Here is a 17,650-nt window from a genome sequence, read left to right as displayed (position 1 = left end):
GTCTGGACTCTTGGTGTTATTAATTATGCTGCCTCTCAGCATAGAGGCAATGAATAATTCTCAAGGATTTTTTTCCTATCACTAGAACCTAGTGTGACATAGACATTTTTGGATCTCTAAAGTATTTTACAATAGGAAAGAAAACGTTACTTAAAAACTTCCTTACATACTCTAACAAACATCTGTTTATAATGTGACATTAGACATTTGATTAAAATGTAAATTATGTTCTTCATCAATTTAGGTCTAGTTGCATGTTTTTCCATAAAGATAAGAACAGATTTAAAAATTGGTTAATACTTTAGAATACTTCTTGCTTTCTTTCAAGAAGATGTTTTTCTCACGAGGGAAGGTAAGAAAGAACCTTTTAAGAAGCCGTATTTATTTAAATTTCCTTCTTGAAGAGACATTAAGAATACCTCTGGGTGTTTTTAAAGCCTCATTTAGAAAGTATTCAGTTTTTAATTATGAGAATTCAAGATAAATACTTTTACTTTTATTATTCCTATAACCTGTTCTAAATTGGAGTTAGGGATAGCTTAATGTCACTTTACTTCTCTTAGTCTTGCCTTTAATATTCTTCTAACTCAATTAGATATTTTTTCTTGATTTATCAGAGGAGAGGAAACAGCATGGTAATTAGAGAACCTTTCTTTTTTTAAAATGTGTTTGAGTTGATTTTTTTTTTTCCCAGAGATAGAGGAATGGAGAGAGAGAGAGAGAGACATCAATCAGCTGCCTCCTGCACACCCTCCACTGGTGCTCGAACCTGAAACCTGGGCATATGCCCTGACCAGGAATCGAACCGGGGCCTTTCAGTTCATGGGATAATGTTAAGTCCATTGAGCCACACCAGTCAGGCTAGAGAACCTTTCTTTAATATCATAGAACTATATAATATGTTTGGATTGGACTTCATATAGTTATCAGAATATTTTAGCTGTTTGTTTTTTTCCTTCATTGGCATTCTTCTCCTCTCCTTGTACTTCTTGTGTGCCATAGAGCTCTGTTTTTTTCGCATTTTATTCTGTTTTACCTAGAAAGATTCCTCCCCACCCAAGTTAATTATGCACCAAACTACTAACCTACATTTTCAACAACTGGGTTTTTGAGTGTCATTTTCATTTTATATATGCTTCTGTCTCATTTAATCTTCACAAGAGTTGGATGATCTTTGTTGCCATTGTATTTTTTTTTCCACCTTATTTTTTTATTGATTAATTTTTGTTACAGATGTTTCTCCTTTTCCCCCCACTGATTCCCCCTCCCCCTCCCTCCCTGCCCTTTCCCCAGATTGTTGTACATGTCCACTGTTCATGCATACATGCACATAAGTTCTGTGGTTCATCCCTCCCCCACCTCCCCCCTCTTTAGGGAATTGTCATTCTGTACCCCGCTTCCGCGTCTCTGGGACTACCCCATTCCTCAAACTGTTATGTACATTATATTCCACAAATAAGTGAGATCATATGAAACTTGTCTTTCTCTGTTTGGCTTGTTTCACTTAGGATGATACTTTCAAGGTCCCTCCATGTAGTCTCAAAGGATAAGAGATCTTTCTTTCTTACCGCTGCGTAGTACTCCATTGTGTATATGTACCACAGCTTTTTGATCCATTCGTCTACTGATGGACACTTGGGCTGTTTCTAGATCTTAGCGATTGTAAATAGTGCTGCTACAAACATGGGGGTACATATATTCTTTCTGATTGGTGTTTTATGCTTCTTAGGGTATATTCCTAGAAGTGGGATCACTGGGTCAAATGGAAGATCAATTTTTAATTTTTTGAGGTGACACCATATTGTTTTCCATAGTGGCTGCATCAGTCTGCATTCCCACCAGCAGTGCACTAGAGTCCCCTTTTCTCCACACCCTCGCCAACACTTGTTGTTTGATGATTTGTTGATGGCGGCCATTCTGACAGGTGTGAGGTGATACCTCATTGTTGTTTTGATTTGCATCTCTCTGATGATTAGTGATGATGAGCATTTCTTCATATGTTTCTTAGCCATTTGTATGTCCTGTTTGGAGAGGTGTCTATTTAGTTCCTCTGCCCATTTTTTAATTGGATTCTTTGTCTTCCTTTTGTGGAGTTGAGCACTCTATATGTATTGGAAATTAACCCCTTATCTGATATATCATTGGCAATTATGCTCTCCCATACAGTGGGTAGCCTTTCTGTTTTGATGATTGTATCTTTCGCTGTGCAGAAGCGTTTGAGTTTGATGTAGTCCCATGTGTTCATTTTCTCTTTTGTTTCTATTGCCTTAGGTGATGTATCAGTAAAAATTCTGCTGCGTATGATGTCTGAAATTTTGTTGCCCACAGTCTCTTCTAGGATTTTTATGGATTCATGAGTTACATTTAAGTCTTTTATCCATTTTGAGTTTATTCTCGTGTAGGGTGTAAGTTGATGGTCTAGTTTCATTTTTCTGCAAGTAGCTGTCCAATTTTCCCAGCACCATTTATTAAAGAGGCTGTCCTTACTCCACTGTATGCTTTTGCCACCTTTGTCAAATATTAATTGAGCATATTGCCTTGGGTCCATTTCTGGGTTTTCAGTTCTGTTCCACTGGTCTATATACCTGTTCTTGTGCCAGCACCAGGCTGTTTTGATTATAGTGGCTTTGTAGTATAACCTGAAATCTGGTATTGTGATCCCTCCAACTTTGTTCTTCCTTTTCAAGATTGCTGTGGCTATTCGAGGCCTTTTTTGGTTCCATATGAACTTTTGAAGTAATTGTTCTAATTCTGTGAAGTATGCCGTTGGTATTTTGATGGGGATTGCGTTGAATCTATATATTGCTTTGGGTGCCATTGTATTTCTAAGACCTGTAAAGTATTCACCAGTAAATTGTGGAATGACTCAATCAGTGTACTCTATCATTTTACTAGTAGAGACACTCAAGCTCATCACCTTAACAAGAATCGCAAAGCCTATGCCTGATTTTTGTATATGTTTTTTTAGGTTAAATGTTGAAGCAGAACCCAACAAGTAAAACATAGAACTCTTAAGAAAGAAAATAATTTCTAACCAGTTGTGTCAAATATTTTGATAGAGAGTTTTCCACTGAAAAGGACTTAAAGACCATATTGTTTAAACAGCTAAAAATAATTATTTGGTTGTTAAATGGTGTTGGCTGTGTAGATCACTTAGTTAAGTTCTTAGTTCTTTCATAATGCTTTGAATGGTTTTGTTTCCAAGTTATTTATTTTTTTTGGTAGCCATTTCAATTGTGTAGCAATTAGTAAAATGAGGTAAAATGTTTATTTTATCATCTTATATGTATAAAATATAGGCAAATTAGACAGATTTAGCTGCTTTATTTGAATCAAGGACTATGAAGGTATTATATAGTTCTTTTTAAAAATCTATTATTTAGAAGGAAAATACAAGTTATCAGTTTGCAGAACAGAATTTCTCTGTTTCCTAGAACATACTTGAAAATATTCTTTTGAAAGATCTGCAGTTGCCTACAAACCACATTGTTATGCCTTTCACATCCTATGTAGCAGTGAATTGTTCCATATATTCTTTGGGTATAGACTAGAAAGCTGATACTCTATACATGCATCATCCCATTTACATCTTAGGTACAGTGTACCTTTTGACATGCTGAAGATAAGGCAAAACTAGGAACTGGCATTTAAGAAATGAGAATAGATGTTAACTTTGTTTACCTTCATGTCCATAAAAGCTTGTTTGGTTTTCTTCTAGATCTTTTTTGTTTGTTTGTTTATTTTTTTTGTGTGTGTGTGTTTTTTTAATCCTCACCCGAGGACATTTTTCCATTTTTTGTTCAGGTAGAGTGGGAGGGAGAGAAAGGAACAGAGAGAGAGAGAGAAACATCGATGCGAAAGGAACACATCGAGTGGCTGCCACCCGCACAACCGACCAGGGCCGGGGACAAACTGCAACCGAGGTATGCGCCCTTAGCGGGAACCGAACCCGGGTCTCTCAGGACCGCAGGCCGACGCTCTAACCGCTGAGCCAAACCGGCCAGGGCTCTTCTAGATCTTTTAGGCATAAATACATAAGTCCGCTTCTTGTCATATGTCTGTTCCAGCATCTGCCACTGGTAGAGATATAATAATTGAGGATGAAGCATGTCCCTTTGTGAAACAAACAATAATATTCAGAATTTGCTCTAATAGTACTTGTAGTAATCCCTTTAAAATTTTTTTTTATTAATTTATTTTTATTAAAGAGGTTTCTCTTTTCCCCCCATAGTAATCCCTTTTTAAAAATTTTAATTTTTTAAATTTGCAGTAAAATATATGTAACATTAAATTTACCTAGTGTGCATTTCAGCCATGATAAGTATGTTAATAATGTTACGCAACCAATCTCCAGAACTTAATCATTTTGAAAAACAAACTTTGTACCTATGAAATAACAAATTCCCATTTTCCTCTTCCTTCAGCCCCCAGCAATTCTACTTTCTGTCTTTATGAATTTGTCTGCTCAAGGTATCTCATAAGTGAAATCATACAGTATTATACAGTATTATTATTTGTGTGTGTGAGAGAGAGTATGTGTAATTGGCTTATTTCACTAAAAGTAATGTTGTAAGAGTTGATCCATGTTCGGGCATGTGTCAGAATTTCCTTTCTTTTTATTCCATTGTATGTATATAGCACTTTTTATTTATTCATCTGTTGATGGGCATTTGGGTTGTTTCTGCCTTTTGTCTATTGTGGATAATGATGCTGTGAACATGAGTTTACAAATATGTGTTTGAGTCTCTGTTTTATATTATTTTGGGTATGTACCTAGAAGAGGAATTGCTGGATCCTATGTAAATTCTGTGTTTAATTTTGTTGTGTTGTTGTTGTTGTTAATCCTCACCCAAGGATACCTTCCCATTGATTTTTAGATAGAGCAGAAACGGAGGAGGGAGAGATAGAAACATTGATGTGAAAGAAACACATCAATTGGTTGCCTCCTGCTGGACTCCTGCTGGGGCAGGGGATCAAACCTGCAATCCAGGTATATGTCCTTGAATCAAACCTGCTACCCTTCGGTGTGCAGGCCAACGTTCTAACTACTGAACCAAAATAACCAAGGCTGTGTTTAATTTTTTGAAGAATTACATACCATTTTCTGCAGTGGCTGAACTATTTTGCATTCCTACCAGTTCCACATCCTTGTCAACACTTTTTACTTTTTGTTTGTTTGTTTTTATCCTCACCCAAGGTCATTTTTGTATCTACCTTCAGATAGAGCAGGAGGGAGAGGGGGAGGAAAAGAGAGAAAAACATCGACGTAAGAGAGACACATCTACTGGTTGCCACCCACACGACCCCAACCAAGGCCGGGGACAAACTGCAACCGAGGTATGTGCCCTCAGCGGGAACCGAACCCAGGACTCTCTGGTCCGTGGACCTACTCTGTAACTGCTAAGCCAAACTGGCCAAGGCTGTTTGTTTTTATAGTAGCCATCCTAATGGGTGTAAGAGATCTATCTCATTGTGGTTCTGATTTGCATTTCTGTAGTGATTAGTGATATCAAGCACTTTTTTTGGAGAAATGCTGTTCAAGTTCATTTTTTTTTGTTTTTTATCCTCACCCGAGGACACTTTTTTTCGATATTTTGTTCAGATAAAGTGGGAGGGGGAGAGAGAGAGAGAGAGAGAGAGAAACATCGACGTGAAAGGGACACATCAAGTGGTCGCCACCCACATGACCCAACCAGGCCCGGGGACCCAGGTCTCTGCAGACCAAAGGCCAATGCTCTAACCGCTGAGCAAACTGACCAGGGCTCAAGTTCATTTTTAAATTAGATTATTTGTTTTCTTGTTACTGAGTTTTAGGTATTCTGTTATATTTAGGATTTCAACCCCTTATCAAATATGTGATTTGCTGATCTTTTCTCCTTTTTGATAGGTTGATTGTGGCCTTTGATGCACAAAAGTTAAATTTTAATGTCTGATTTATTTATTTTTTTACTTTTGTTGCCTATGCTCTTGGTGTCGTATTCAAGAAATCATCGACAAATCCTGTCATGAAACTTTTCCCTATGTTTTCTTTTTAGAGTTTCAATAGTATTAGCTCTTAGGTTTTGAGTTAATTTTTTTTAATTTTATTTTTTTTTTTTATCCTCACCCAAGGACATTTCCCCCATTTTTTGTTCAGATAGAGTGGGAGGGAGAGAGAGAGAAAGAGAGAGAAACATCGACATGAAAGGGACACATAGAGTGGTTGCCACCCGCATGACCCAACCAGGGCCAGGGGCAAACTGCAACTGAGGTACATGCCCTTAGCGGGAACTGAACCCGGGTCTCTCTGGACCGAAGGCCGACGCTCTTACCACTGAGCCAAACTGGCCAGGGTGCTTTTTTTTTTTTTTTTTAAATCTTCACCCGAGGATATTTTTCCATTGATTTTCAGATCGGGGGAGGGCACGGGGGTGGGGCACATCAATGTGAGAGACACATTGGTTGCTTCTTCCATGACCCCGACCAGGGTCAGGATCCAAGTGAAACCAACTGCAACCAAAGTACCGTGCCCTTGACCAGAATCAAACCTAAGACTCTTTGGTCCAGAGGCTGATACTCTAACCGCTGAGCCAAACCAGCCAGGGCAGTTTTGCGTTACTCTTTATATGTGGTGTAAGGAAGGGTACAACTTCATTCTGTTGTGTATAGATAGCTTGTGTGCATGTGTTTAAAAAATGATAATGTTTTGTTACTAGGAGGAACCTACATGGGGTGGTGAGTGTGCTGAGCTCTGGGTATGTGTGGTCTGAGGAGATGATCCAGAGACTGGAAGAAAGGGGGATGGTGCTGGGTCAGAGGCCAGTTCCAAGGGCTCCTTAGATATACTGCTGGTAAAGGAGCCATGGCAAGTTGGGCCATGTCACCAGTAAGGTTCAGTTTCTTCATCATGCCGTTAAAGACACAGTTCCTTCTGGTTCTTTGTGAAGGCAGCCAGTTCTGCATTCATGAAGGTTAGGAACTCAGTCTTGGAGAATTTGCATCTATTATCATCCTTTTCAGCATTGTTCTGGAAAACAGCAGTCACAGACTCAATGTACTGCTTGGTCTCTAGGGCTGGGCATTTTTGCCTTGTTAGAGTTGAGTGAGGCACAGAGGCTGTGAGTGAGGAGCGGAGGCTGTATATGGATAGCTTTTACATTTAATTTTCCACCATATGCGAAAAGACTCGTGGCTGTAAGTGGTGCAAAACCCAATTTGAGCTAGTTTAAATATAATGGGAAATTTATTAACAAGAAATTTATTTGTTGATTTTTTTAAAAGTGGGTTTGATTTTTAAATTTAGTTTAAGAAGTTGAATAGTCAAGCTGCTGGAAGGCCTGATGCAGCTGGGTCACAGAAAAAAGTCAGTGTGTCTGAAACACAGCCAGAGCCCTTTGCTGTTGTCGTCTTTTTTTTTTTTTCTTTTGGCTTCTTTTGGTGGGTTGGCTTTATTCTTTCAGTGCAGGTTGGCTTTATCAATATGGCAGAAAACACAGTCACCAACAGTGCCAGATTTATGTCTCAGGTTCAGCTCTCATACTGGCCTCAAAGCTGAATTGGGTCCAAAGACTTAGAAATTCCAGGAAGAGAACTATGGCCCAGCTAGATTCAGTGTTTTCTCTCTAGATAACTTAACTGAGGCCACAAATAGGGCCATTTGTAATAATCTGGCAATTCCAAAGCCTGTTAACTGTTAGATATTAGGGAGGGCTTTAGAAAAGAGATAGTATCTAGTCTTGGGTATCTAATTCTCTCAGAAGATAGAGTATGATTTGTATCCTATTTTACAAATAAATATGATATCGATCACCTGTTAAATAGTAATTAGAACTCAGAGCCCCTCAAATGTTGACAGGTTGAAAATGTATAGGGATGATTTTCAGCCTTTAACATTTTTTTAGATTTCTTATTCTCCATTATTTAACTGTAAAAATGTAGTTTTAATAAAAGTGAATAAAAAGTTTAAAGAAATGATTTGGAATATTTTATCTAAAACAAAAAATAAATATAAATATGACAAAAATATATATATATAATACTGTAATCTTTGGGGAAGCCAATTACATTTAGAAGCATTCTCTGACCACTGAAGAAACAATGTTAATTTCTCTGTATCCAGAGTACATGATACTAAGGTACTTAGAAAACATGGATGAAACACATCAAAGTTAAGTACCAGCATATGTGTGGCACCTATTATAATTTCTATATGTATTTTATGTGTATAAAACTTTGTTTCAATTCTTGATTTATAACACCCTATTAAAAAGCATACCTTACATACAACTGCTATTATAATTGATTACTTGGAGAATCTCTGGACTTAGAAGAGTGGGAAAGTTCTGAAAAAGAATAGCCTAGGGGAACTGATACTAAGGACAGATTAAAAAAAATTTTTTTTCCCTTTATTGATTTTAGAGAGGACGGGAGAGGGACAGAGAGATAGAAACATCGATGAGAGAGAACATTGATTGGCTGCCTCCTGCGTACCCCCCACTGGGGATCGGGCCCACAACCTGGGCATGTGCCTTGACGTGGAATCAAACTGGTGACCTCTTGGTGCATGGGTCAATGCTCAACGACTGAGCTACACTGGTCCACTGGTCGGGAAGATTTTTTTGTTTGTTTGTTTGTTTTTGCTTAATCCTCACCCGAGGATATTTTTCCACTGATTTTTAAAGAAAGTGGAAGGGGGATTGCGGGGGAAGGGAGAGAGAAACATTGATGTGACAGAGGTACATTGTTTGGTTGCCTCCTGCACAAACCCTCACTGGGGCCGGGAATCGAACCTGTGACACTCTGGTGCACAGGCCAGCGCTGTAACCACTGAGCCACGCTGGCCAGCAGGGCAGATTTTTGAGAGAGATGAACTGTGTAACATATTTTTAGTTCAGGAGCAACCTAAATGCTTTACACTTAACTATAGGGTAGGGGCAAAAGTAGAATTACGGTTGTTTATATGGAAAATAATACAATAATTAGTAATAATACAGGAAAATAAACTCTGTATTTTGTGTACTCTTAACTATGTACCTGCTTTTGCCTTACCCTGTATTTAGGACAAGCCATTCTGAGATTTATTTGACCTAAAAGCATATTATGTTAAAAATGCAAAGCAGGGATTTGTGGGCCTTATTAACCATTCAAACCTCAATAAGAAATTTTGTTGACTTTAGACTATTTTCTTAGAAGACCCAACTGAGATCAACTGCTTTGAGGAGATAAATTCTTTTTGTATGATTTTATCATTAATTTCAAAAAGACCTACAGAAACAGTATATGATCATTGTAACACATTTAATTTCAAGTCTCTTCCCAAATTCTCTTACTAGAAATGAGTACTAATTAATAGAATTTGTTGTGTCTCCTTTTAGAACATATGTTTTCCTAGGATAGAAATTTTGATTTGGTGGAATATAAGAAGAACATTTTGGAACATGCTGTGGGTTTCTAGTGGCTGTATTGGCTTGGATGGAGTCTTTAGTGGCTTGTGTATTGTATCTGGGAGCTCTGGAGACTTGGGGTTTGGGAAGAATTGCTGATAGATAGGTGACTTTTTTCATTGTTGTTAATCTTCACCTGAGGATATTTTTCCATTGATTTTTTTTTAAAGATAAAGTGGAAGGGAGGTAAAGGAGGAAGGGAGGGGGAGAGAGAGAGACATCGATGTGAGAGAGACAACACACATCAATTGGCTGCCTTCTGCACAACCCCAACCAAGGCTGGGGATCAAATCTGCAACTGAGGTAGGAGCCCTTGACTGGGAATGGAACCCGAAACCCTTCGGTATGTGTGCTGACACTCTAACCACTGAGCAAAACCTGCTAGGGCAGGATGGGTGTCTTACATAAAAAGAGGCAAGAGTGACTTTTAAAAAATTGTTGAGAACTAACTCTTAATACTCAAAATGTAAAGGTAAATTATTTTCTTTTTCTTTCCTCTCCCTCTTGTGATATATGTGCTCTTCCACCCAGAAGCTAGAGTTCAGATTAGTGTTGTTTATGCTATATTTAAGCTATGTTATGACTTACGGTTGACCTCTATGGTAGTCATGATTTTTTTCAAGTGTCAGAATCTCAACTCAGATTGGTTTAAGCAAAGAAAGAAATGTATTGGCTTGTGTGACTATAATGTTCAGGTATCCGGGTTTTCAGAAAGTGTTGAATTTTTCTTCTCTTGGTTTTGCTTTCCTCTCTGTTGATTAAATTTCCAAGTAGGCTTTTCCCATATGATTGCTCTATGATTATGCCTATCAATTTAATTTCAGCAGAAATAGAACATGTCTTCCCAAGAATTACAACACAGATTTTAGGATTTTACTTTTTTTGGCCCTAGCCCCTAGTCCCTGATTGGTTTATTCTCATGCAAATGAGGACTCCAAAATCCTCATGGTCCAGAAAGCACTGTTCTGATTGGTCAGAATGGAACCCCTCTGATTGATCAATGAAGATGCACAACTCTGATAGATGGGGGAAGTCTCAGTCCTATTGCTTGAAATACAATTCTAGAACCTATTTATTTATTTATTTATTTATTTATGTGTTTATGTGTTTGTTTATTTATTTATTGAAATTCCTTTATAAGGGTTTGCTCAGCCAGCAGGAACTCAGTGCAAGCCTTTCGTTGAAGCATAGCTTGCATGAGAGGCCCCTGTGTAGAAATGGCTGCTAGGATCTGTTTTTAAATTTGATCTCAGAATGCCACCAGGAGTCCTTCTTAACAGGTACTTTCATTCCTAGGGTCAACAATAGCTTTTCTTTTTGTCCTCACATCTGTATCTTGATCCTAGAAGTTTCTTTAGAGTTCCAGTTTTTGCTGCATTTTTTTATTGTATATTTTTATTTAGCAGTTCTGTAGGAGCATTCAGCTTCAAGTGAGAGCCCTCTCATACATCATACATACATTTGGAAATGGGATTTCAGAGCTTAGTGATTGTCGGGGCATTCTTGTGAATTTCTTGGTATTCCGATTTGTGATTGGAAGATGTTGCGTTTAGCTTCAGTCATCCTGTTCTCACACATCTGTATCCAAAGCAATAAAAATGTGTGAAGAAGAGGCTGCTTCTTGTGTAATTTTTTTTGCCCTTTTATTATAAAAATTATCACAAAAAGTTAAAAAAAAAAAGTCAATTAGGAAATAGAATCTATAGACTTGAACATCTTACATTGGACGAAACTTGATAAAGTATAGGATGATTGCCAAATTTTTATGAATGTGAGGGTTATGTTTGCTCAAATATGCTATATATGTACAATTCTGGAAAACTTTGTTAGGAGGGCAGGGGTAATTTTCTTTTTTTTAAATTCCTTTCTTCCCCCTTTGCCTGCAGTGCAGGTGTATTCCTCTACTAAGCAGAAAGAAAAAAAAAGAGTACCTCTTGCCCTGGCTAGTTTGGCTCAGCGGTTAGAGTGTTGGCCCACGGACCAAAGGGTTGAGGGATTAATTCCAGTCAAGGGCACATACCTGGGTTGCAGGTTCTATTCTTGGCCCTGGTCGTGGTCATGCAGGAGGCAGCCAATCGATGTCTCTGTCACATTGATGTTTCTCTCTCTCTCCCTCCTTCCTTTCCACTCTCTCTAAAAAAATCCATAGAAAAAATATCCTCTGGTGAGGATTAACCAAAATGAAGGAAAAAAAGAGTATCTCTTTTTTAATTTGATAGCATAATCAACCAAATTGTTATAATTATACTCATATAAGCACAGAAATAACATTTCTTTCTACAGATGTCAATATTTTTTTAAAAAATGTAAGTAATGATTATATATTATGTTAATGATAGTAGATATGTTGCTCTTAATTGTTTTATATTATTAAATTCTTGATTTAATGAAATTGGAAACCTTTAGAATATTTCAATTTCAACAATATTTCTTATAAATTAAAACAAATCTTTTTCCTATAGAAATTTGGTTAAGAAGTACTGTCCCAAACGTTCCTCCAAAGATGAAGAACCAAGGTAAATTATATACCTGTTTATTACATATTAAAAATTTTTTAAACATAATTTTATTTAGTAAAGTAAATATGCTGTTACCTTTTCATAAATATTTTTCTAAAGTTTGTCTTAAAACATCAGTGTTTATGAAAGAGGGAACTATTACTTTTATAAGAATGAATACTTTACCATTGAAACTTGATAATAGTTTTCTTCAATAACTGATGTGTGGATTTCCAAGTAAAATGTGGACTAGGACCCCACTTGAGTAATTTAGTCTCTAGAAGAAAAGAGTATTTTATCCATACTTCATTTTGTGGTTGTCAGCTTGTTATTAGCTTCTTGCTTTTACTTAGTAAAACAATTTGGCTGGCTGGTTTAAAAGGATAATCAAAAGGAGGGTAGTTTTGGAACCTTGAACATGTAAAACATTGAGAATTGCTGTGAGCTTTAAGCAGTCTTAAACAGGGATAAGTGGATGGCTGTAAAATGCAGAAACAGAAAGAGACTGGACTTAAACAACTTTGTATAATTGTCAGTTGTTAGAATTAGTTTTAATGCAGTCTTGTCTGAGCTGTTTGCTGTCAGCCGTGTTTTTAGGCAGTATATTCAAAGTAGATCTATACGTTTTAATGCAGCGATTCTCTTTGTTTCTCTCCTTCCCTCCACACATTTTTTACCCTTATTTTTGCCCCTTCTTACCACCCTTTGATACCAACCATAATGGTACTTCACTTCCATTCAGGATGTGGGCAGGCATGCAGGCAGCTGTGTCCAGAGCTGATAGCAAAATTGTTCTGTAGATCAGCCGTCGAGATGCATATGGGGGGTATGATTGGCAGGTTCTGTCCTCGAGAGCAAGCACATCATCTCTGCAACAGGTTCAGCTGCCAAGCCTAGGAATCCAGCCAAGTTCATTCCCAAGCTCAGGCCAGTCAATTGGCAGCTTAAGAGATTCCAGTATGCCAAAAGAGCCTACAGGTAGTAGTCTTACTATTTTTGACCCCAAATATCCCTTTATTTATAAATTAAGACTACATGAAGATATGCAAACATGTACAACTTGAACTTAATGCAGGATTATTTTCATACAAAGATAATTTAGAGCTTAGTAGCTATGATTTAGGTTATGTTAAAATTTGTCACGTGTCAGCCTTAATCCATACCTCATAGAAAATATTTGTAATGAAAATAAAAATAAATTTCACCACTTTAAAATATGTTTTTGTCAGGTTTACTTCATGTGTAGCCTTTTTTAACATCCTTAACGAGTTAAACGACTATGCAGGACAGCGAGAAGTAGTAGCAGAAGAAATGGCACACAGAGTTTATGGTGAACTCATGAGATATGCTCATGATCTGAAAACTGAAAGAAAAATGGTAAGTATCATTTTTAGGCAATTATAATAGTATATGAAATAATATTACACAAATAAAGTAATTACTTTGCTCTTTAACATATAGTCAGTATAAACTGGTTTTCTATTTCACTGTATTTCTCTATCTAAAATTATCTCAAGATGCTCTTGTTAATAGTGATCCTTTTGGATTCAAGACTAAGGTTTCTTTGGTAAACTATATAAGCTAAATCTAGTCTACTGCCTATTTTTGTTCCTAGTTCTCACATGTTAAGACTGGTTTTTACGTTTTATATAATTGAAAAGAAAATCAAAAGAAGAAAAATACTTTATGACATGTGAACATTATGTGAAATTCAGATTTCAGTGACTGCAGATAAAGCTTTTTTGGAACAGACCCACACTTATTCACTTACGTTTTGCCTTGGGCTGCTTTTGTATCACATCGCAGTTGCATAGTTGAATATTTGTAACAGAGACCACGTGTCTGGCAAAGCCTAAATATTTATGTGATCCTTTACAGAAAACATTTTTCTGCCCCTGTACAAGACAGTTATCTGTTTTTTTAGAGATTATATGTGTCTTAAAGTTCATATTTAAAACATTCAAATAATATTCTATAAAATATATTTTAGAGAGTTTTGCTTTATTAAAATTTCTTAATAAAGTTTGATAAAGTTATAAAGTGAAAAGTCTTTTTAAGTTTTTAGACTTTAAATGTAATTTTTGTTTGTTCTGTTTGTGTTTTTGGTTATGATATTCAGCATCTTCAAGAGGGACGAAAAGCTCAACAGTATCTGGACATGTGCTGGAAACAGATGGATAATGTGAGTTACAGTGTTTCATGGTTAGCATAACATTTTGTATACTTGTTTAGCCCTATATTTTCTTATGATTCACATCTATTTGAGTTTTATATTTCTCAGTGTATTATTCATAATTTGACATTGATATAAATAGAGAATGCCAGATCATTTGTCATTTTTTTTCTGTATGGTTCTATACTTGTACCATCTTTATAATATTCAGATAATTGTAAACATTTAGGAAGATTCCTTTAGACTTTGCAGTAGTTACTATAAAATATTGATAGAAGATAGAAGTAAGAGGGAAACAGTGATCTATCTTAGAAGAGTACTTGACTGAGACTGAAAGGACCTAGATTCTAGTTCTGTCTTTTACTTAGCACCTGATTTTTTTTAATTTCATTTTTAGCATATGAAAAATGAAGAGTGCACTAGATTACATGAAACATTTCTTCCAATTCAGTGATTCTGTAATAATGTAAATGTTCCTAGTACTAGGCTGCTGGTCATAGACCATCTCATTGTAGGAAATAAAATGTTCTGTAGGTTGGGCAAAATTATAATAGCATAATAATTATTTTCTTAAACTGTCCAAGGGTACTTGCTAATGTGGTTTTTTAAAAAATTGTTCTGGCAGATAGTCATTTGAAAAACATGTTTATATGGAACATTGTCATCTCCTTTCTCCTTGAAGTGCTCTACCAAATGTTGTTCTGTAATATAAGATTGATATTCTTTTTGAATCCTCAGATTAGCAAGCAGTTTGCTCTTTACTTACGTAAGTAAAGAGCACTGTGTACTCCTTGAAAGTTATTCTGGAGGGAGTTTTCCATGTTAAATTAATCAATTTAGTTTGTGATAGTTGGCAAAAGGACTTTTAAAATTGAGGTTAAAAATAACTTGGGCATATATGCATTATTTTGATTCGTTTTCCTTTTTCAAAACTTCTGTTTAAAATTTGTGCTATGTAACTCATCAGTGCCAATTGAGAATTCTTAGGTATATTAATAATCTGTTTTTATTTTTGTTTTGATATTCTCTTTAATTTGTTTCAGCAAGACTTTTAGGGAGTGTTTACATTGATTAAATTTTAAATTGCCTTAACCAGCATCCTTGGTGTCTGCCACCTGATGAGTGTATATGAGTGAGTGTTTGTGTTTTCATTTGCACAAAAAATAGACTCCTACACTTATGAGTCATCGGTCCCTTTACAAACTGGTGTTGGCTCAAATAATTTATGTTAATATGTGCTGACTTGCCTTTAGAAAAATTGGCAGTTATTAAGCAAAAGTTATAGGGGTCATAAGAAAGAAGCGTCAAAAATATAGAAGAGATATCTTTAAGGCATTAACAGTACCTGAAATAAAGGTGAGTTCAGTTCAATTCATGTTTATTAACATTCCCAAAGGAAATAGAGAAAATATTACATCCATGAAATAGGAAAAAGATACTATTTAAAAAGGAACATACAAAGAACTTGATGATAGAAGAAATGAAAAACTTACTTGAAACAGTGAAACTGCAGAAAACTCTCAGAGAGTATAGCAAAATAACAGACATTGATTATATAAGAAAATAGGAGGACTCGTCCTATAGGTTTATTTTCAAAACAATAAGCATCCTAAAAATGAAAACATAGAAAATGGAAAGACAATAATAATTCAAGAAAATTTTCCCAGAACAGCAAGACACGAGTTTCTAGATGAAAAGGATTTTCCAGGTGCCCAGCACAGTGGATTCACAGCAAGACTATCTCCATGAAATTTTAGAACAGTTGTGAGAGAGAAAAGATCCTACCAGTCTCCAGAGTGTAAAAATAAAACAGAGTTTATGCAAAGGATCAGGAAGCTAGAAAACAGTGGAGGTAGTACTTTTTATATTTCTTAAGGAAGACAATTTTCTACTCAAGAGTTTCATTCCTAGACAAATTTTATCAATTGAAAGTGATATTAAAGGCATTTTCAGCCATGGACACTTAAAAAATTATCTCTCACAAACCTTCTTTTAGAAAGCTACTGCTGAATATGTTTCAGCAAAATAAGGAAGTGAACCAAGAAAGGGAAGAAAGCTTGGAACTTGGAAATAGGATATTCAAATCAAGGAAGATGTGAAAGGAATCCCCAGGAAAGTAGTGGAGGGAAATCCCAAGGAAACAACTATGCTGTAGGCCTAGTTTGGTAACCAGTCCAAATTTCAGCAGGTCAAAAGACTTGGAAAGATTTCATCAGGAAAATAAAATTGATAGAATTCTGTTTATGTTTGAATTAACAGTTTTAAAGAACTGGAGAAATAAAGGTTGAATAAGAGAAAAGTACATCAAAACTAAGCAAATTAAAAAAAAAAAGACATTAACTACAGAATTGAAAGAAGTGTGTAGGAGCCCTGGCCAGTTTGGCTCAGTGGTTAGAGCGTCAGCCTATGGTCCGGAGAGACCCGGGTTCGGTTCCCGCTAAGGGCACGTACCTTGGTTGCAGTTTGTCCCCGGCCCTGTTTGGGTTGTGCGGGTGGCAGCCACTCAGTGTGTCCCTTTCACGTCGATGTTTCTCTCTTTCTCTCCCTCCTGCTCTATGGAAAAATGTCCTCAGGTGAGGATTAAAAAAAAAAAAAAAGTGTGCAGGAAAGAAAATATGATATTTAACACATGGCTCAGTTGTGAATAGCTTTTACAAAGTCAAAGGGAGTTTGAATGAAATACAGACTTTTTTTTTTTATCCTCACCCGAGGACATTTTTTCATTTTTTATTCAGATAGAGCGGGAGGGAGAGAGAGGAAGAAAGAGAAGAACATCGATGTGAAAGGGACACATTGAGTGGCTGCCACCTGCACGACCAAGCAGGGCCAGGGACAAACTGCAACCGAAGTACATGCCCTTAGCAGGAACTGAACCCTGGTCTCTCTGGACCACAGGCCGACGCTTTAACCGTTGAGCCAAACCGGCCAGGGTGAAATAGAAACTTTTAACAGAGCCTGAGAAAGAAACAACATAAAACCAGTTTGGAAGGACATTTCCACATCTAAGTTACATTGAGATCCCACCAAAGAAATAAAAATCAAAACAGGCAAACACCAAAACTAACCAGGTAATCACACAACATACAAAACAAGCAAAAAACACCAAACCAAAAAGTTCTGCTGAAGATGAGCTATAATTAAAAATTATAAAAATGCATATGATTTTTTTTCTTACTGAGAAGAGATGAGCGATGTAATATTATCTCAGTCATACCTTTTACTTTTTTTCTTCACAATCTATAATGTTTACTATTTAAGGCACCTAGATTGATTATGATAGTAAAATTTTTTTTCTAATTTAGACAAATTTTAGTATGTAATTCTACACAACACATAGTGGCAACATTTTAAAGTCTTTTTTAAATGAGAGAAATCTAATTTTATTTTTCATTATGATTTTTTGATTATTTTAACAGAGTAAAAGGAAATTTGAAAGAGAATGTAGAGAGGCAGAAAAGGCACAACAGAGTTATGAAAGATTGGATAATGATACTAATGCAACCAAGGCAGATGTTGAAAAGGTAAGAAATAATCCAAACTGACTTTGAAATCAAAAT

The 17,650-nt window shown here is 36.3% G+C and overlaps 1 protein-coding gene across 2 annotated transcripts in view; it reads left to right on the top strand.

Annotated features, from left to right (window-relative positions):
• FNBP1L (formin binding protein 1 like) overlaps positions 1 to 17,650 on the top strand; it is a 120,741-nt gene that overhangs the window by 71,712 nt on the left and 31,379 nt on the right. For both annotated transcript variants that reach the window (XM_036256923.1, XM_036256922.1), the window contains exons 3-6: positions 11,885 to 11,938; positions 13,150 to 13,297; positions 14,040 to 14,102; positions 17,510 to 17,614. In XM_036256923.1, coding sequence (XP_036112816.1) covers positions 11,885 to 11,938; positions 13,150 to 13,297; positions 14,040 to 14,102; positions 17,510 to 17,614 — 370 coding nt within the window. The remainder of the gene's footprint in view (positions 1 to 11,884; positions 11,939 to 13,149; positions 13,298 to 14,039; positions 14,103 to 17,509; positions 17,615 to 17,650) is intronic.

Source organism: Molossus molossus, unplaced genomic scaffold (genome assembly GCF_014108415.1).
Source record: "Molossus molossus isolate mMolMol1 unplaced genomic scaffold, mMolMol1.p scaffold_m16_p_12, whole genome shotgun sequence".
Taxonomy (NCBI): Eukaryota; Metazoa; Chordata; class Mammalia; order Chiroptera; family Molossidae; genus Molossus; species Molossus molossus.
Note: the sequence above shows the minus strand (reverse complement) of the source record. Positions and strands in the feature narration are given on the sequence as shown.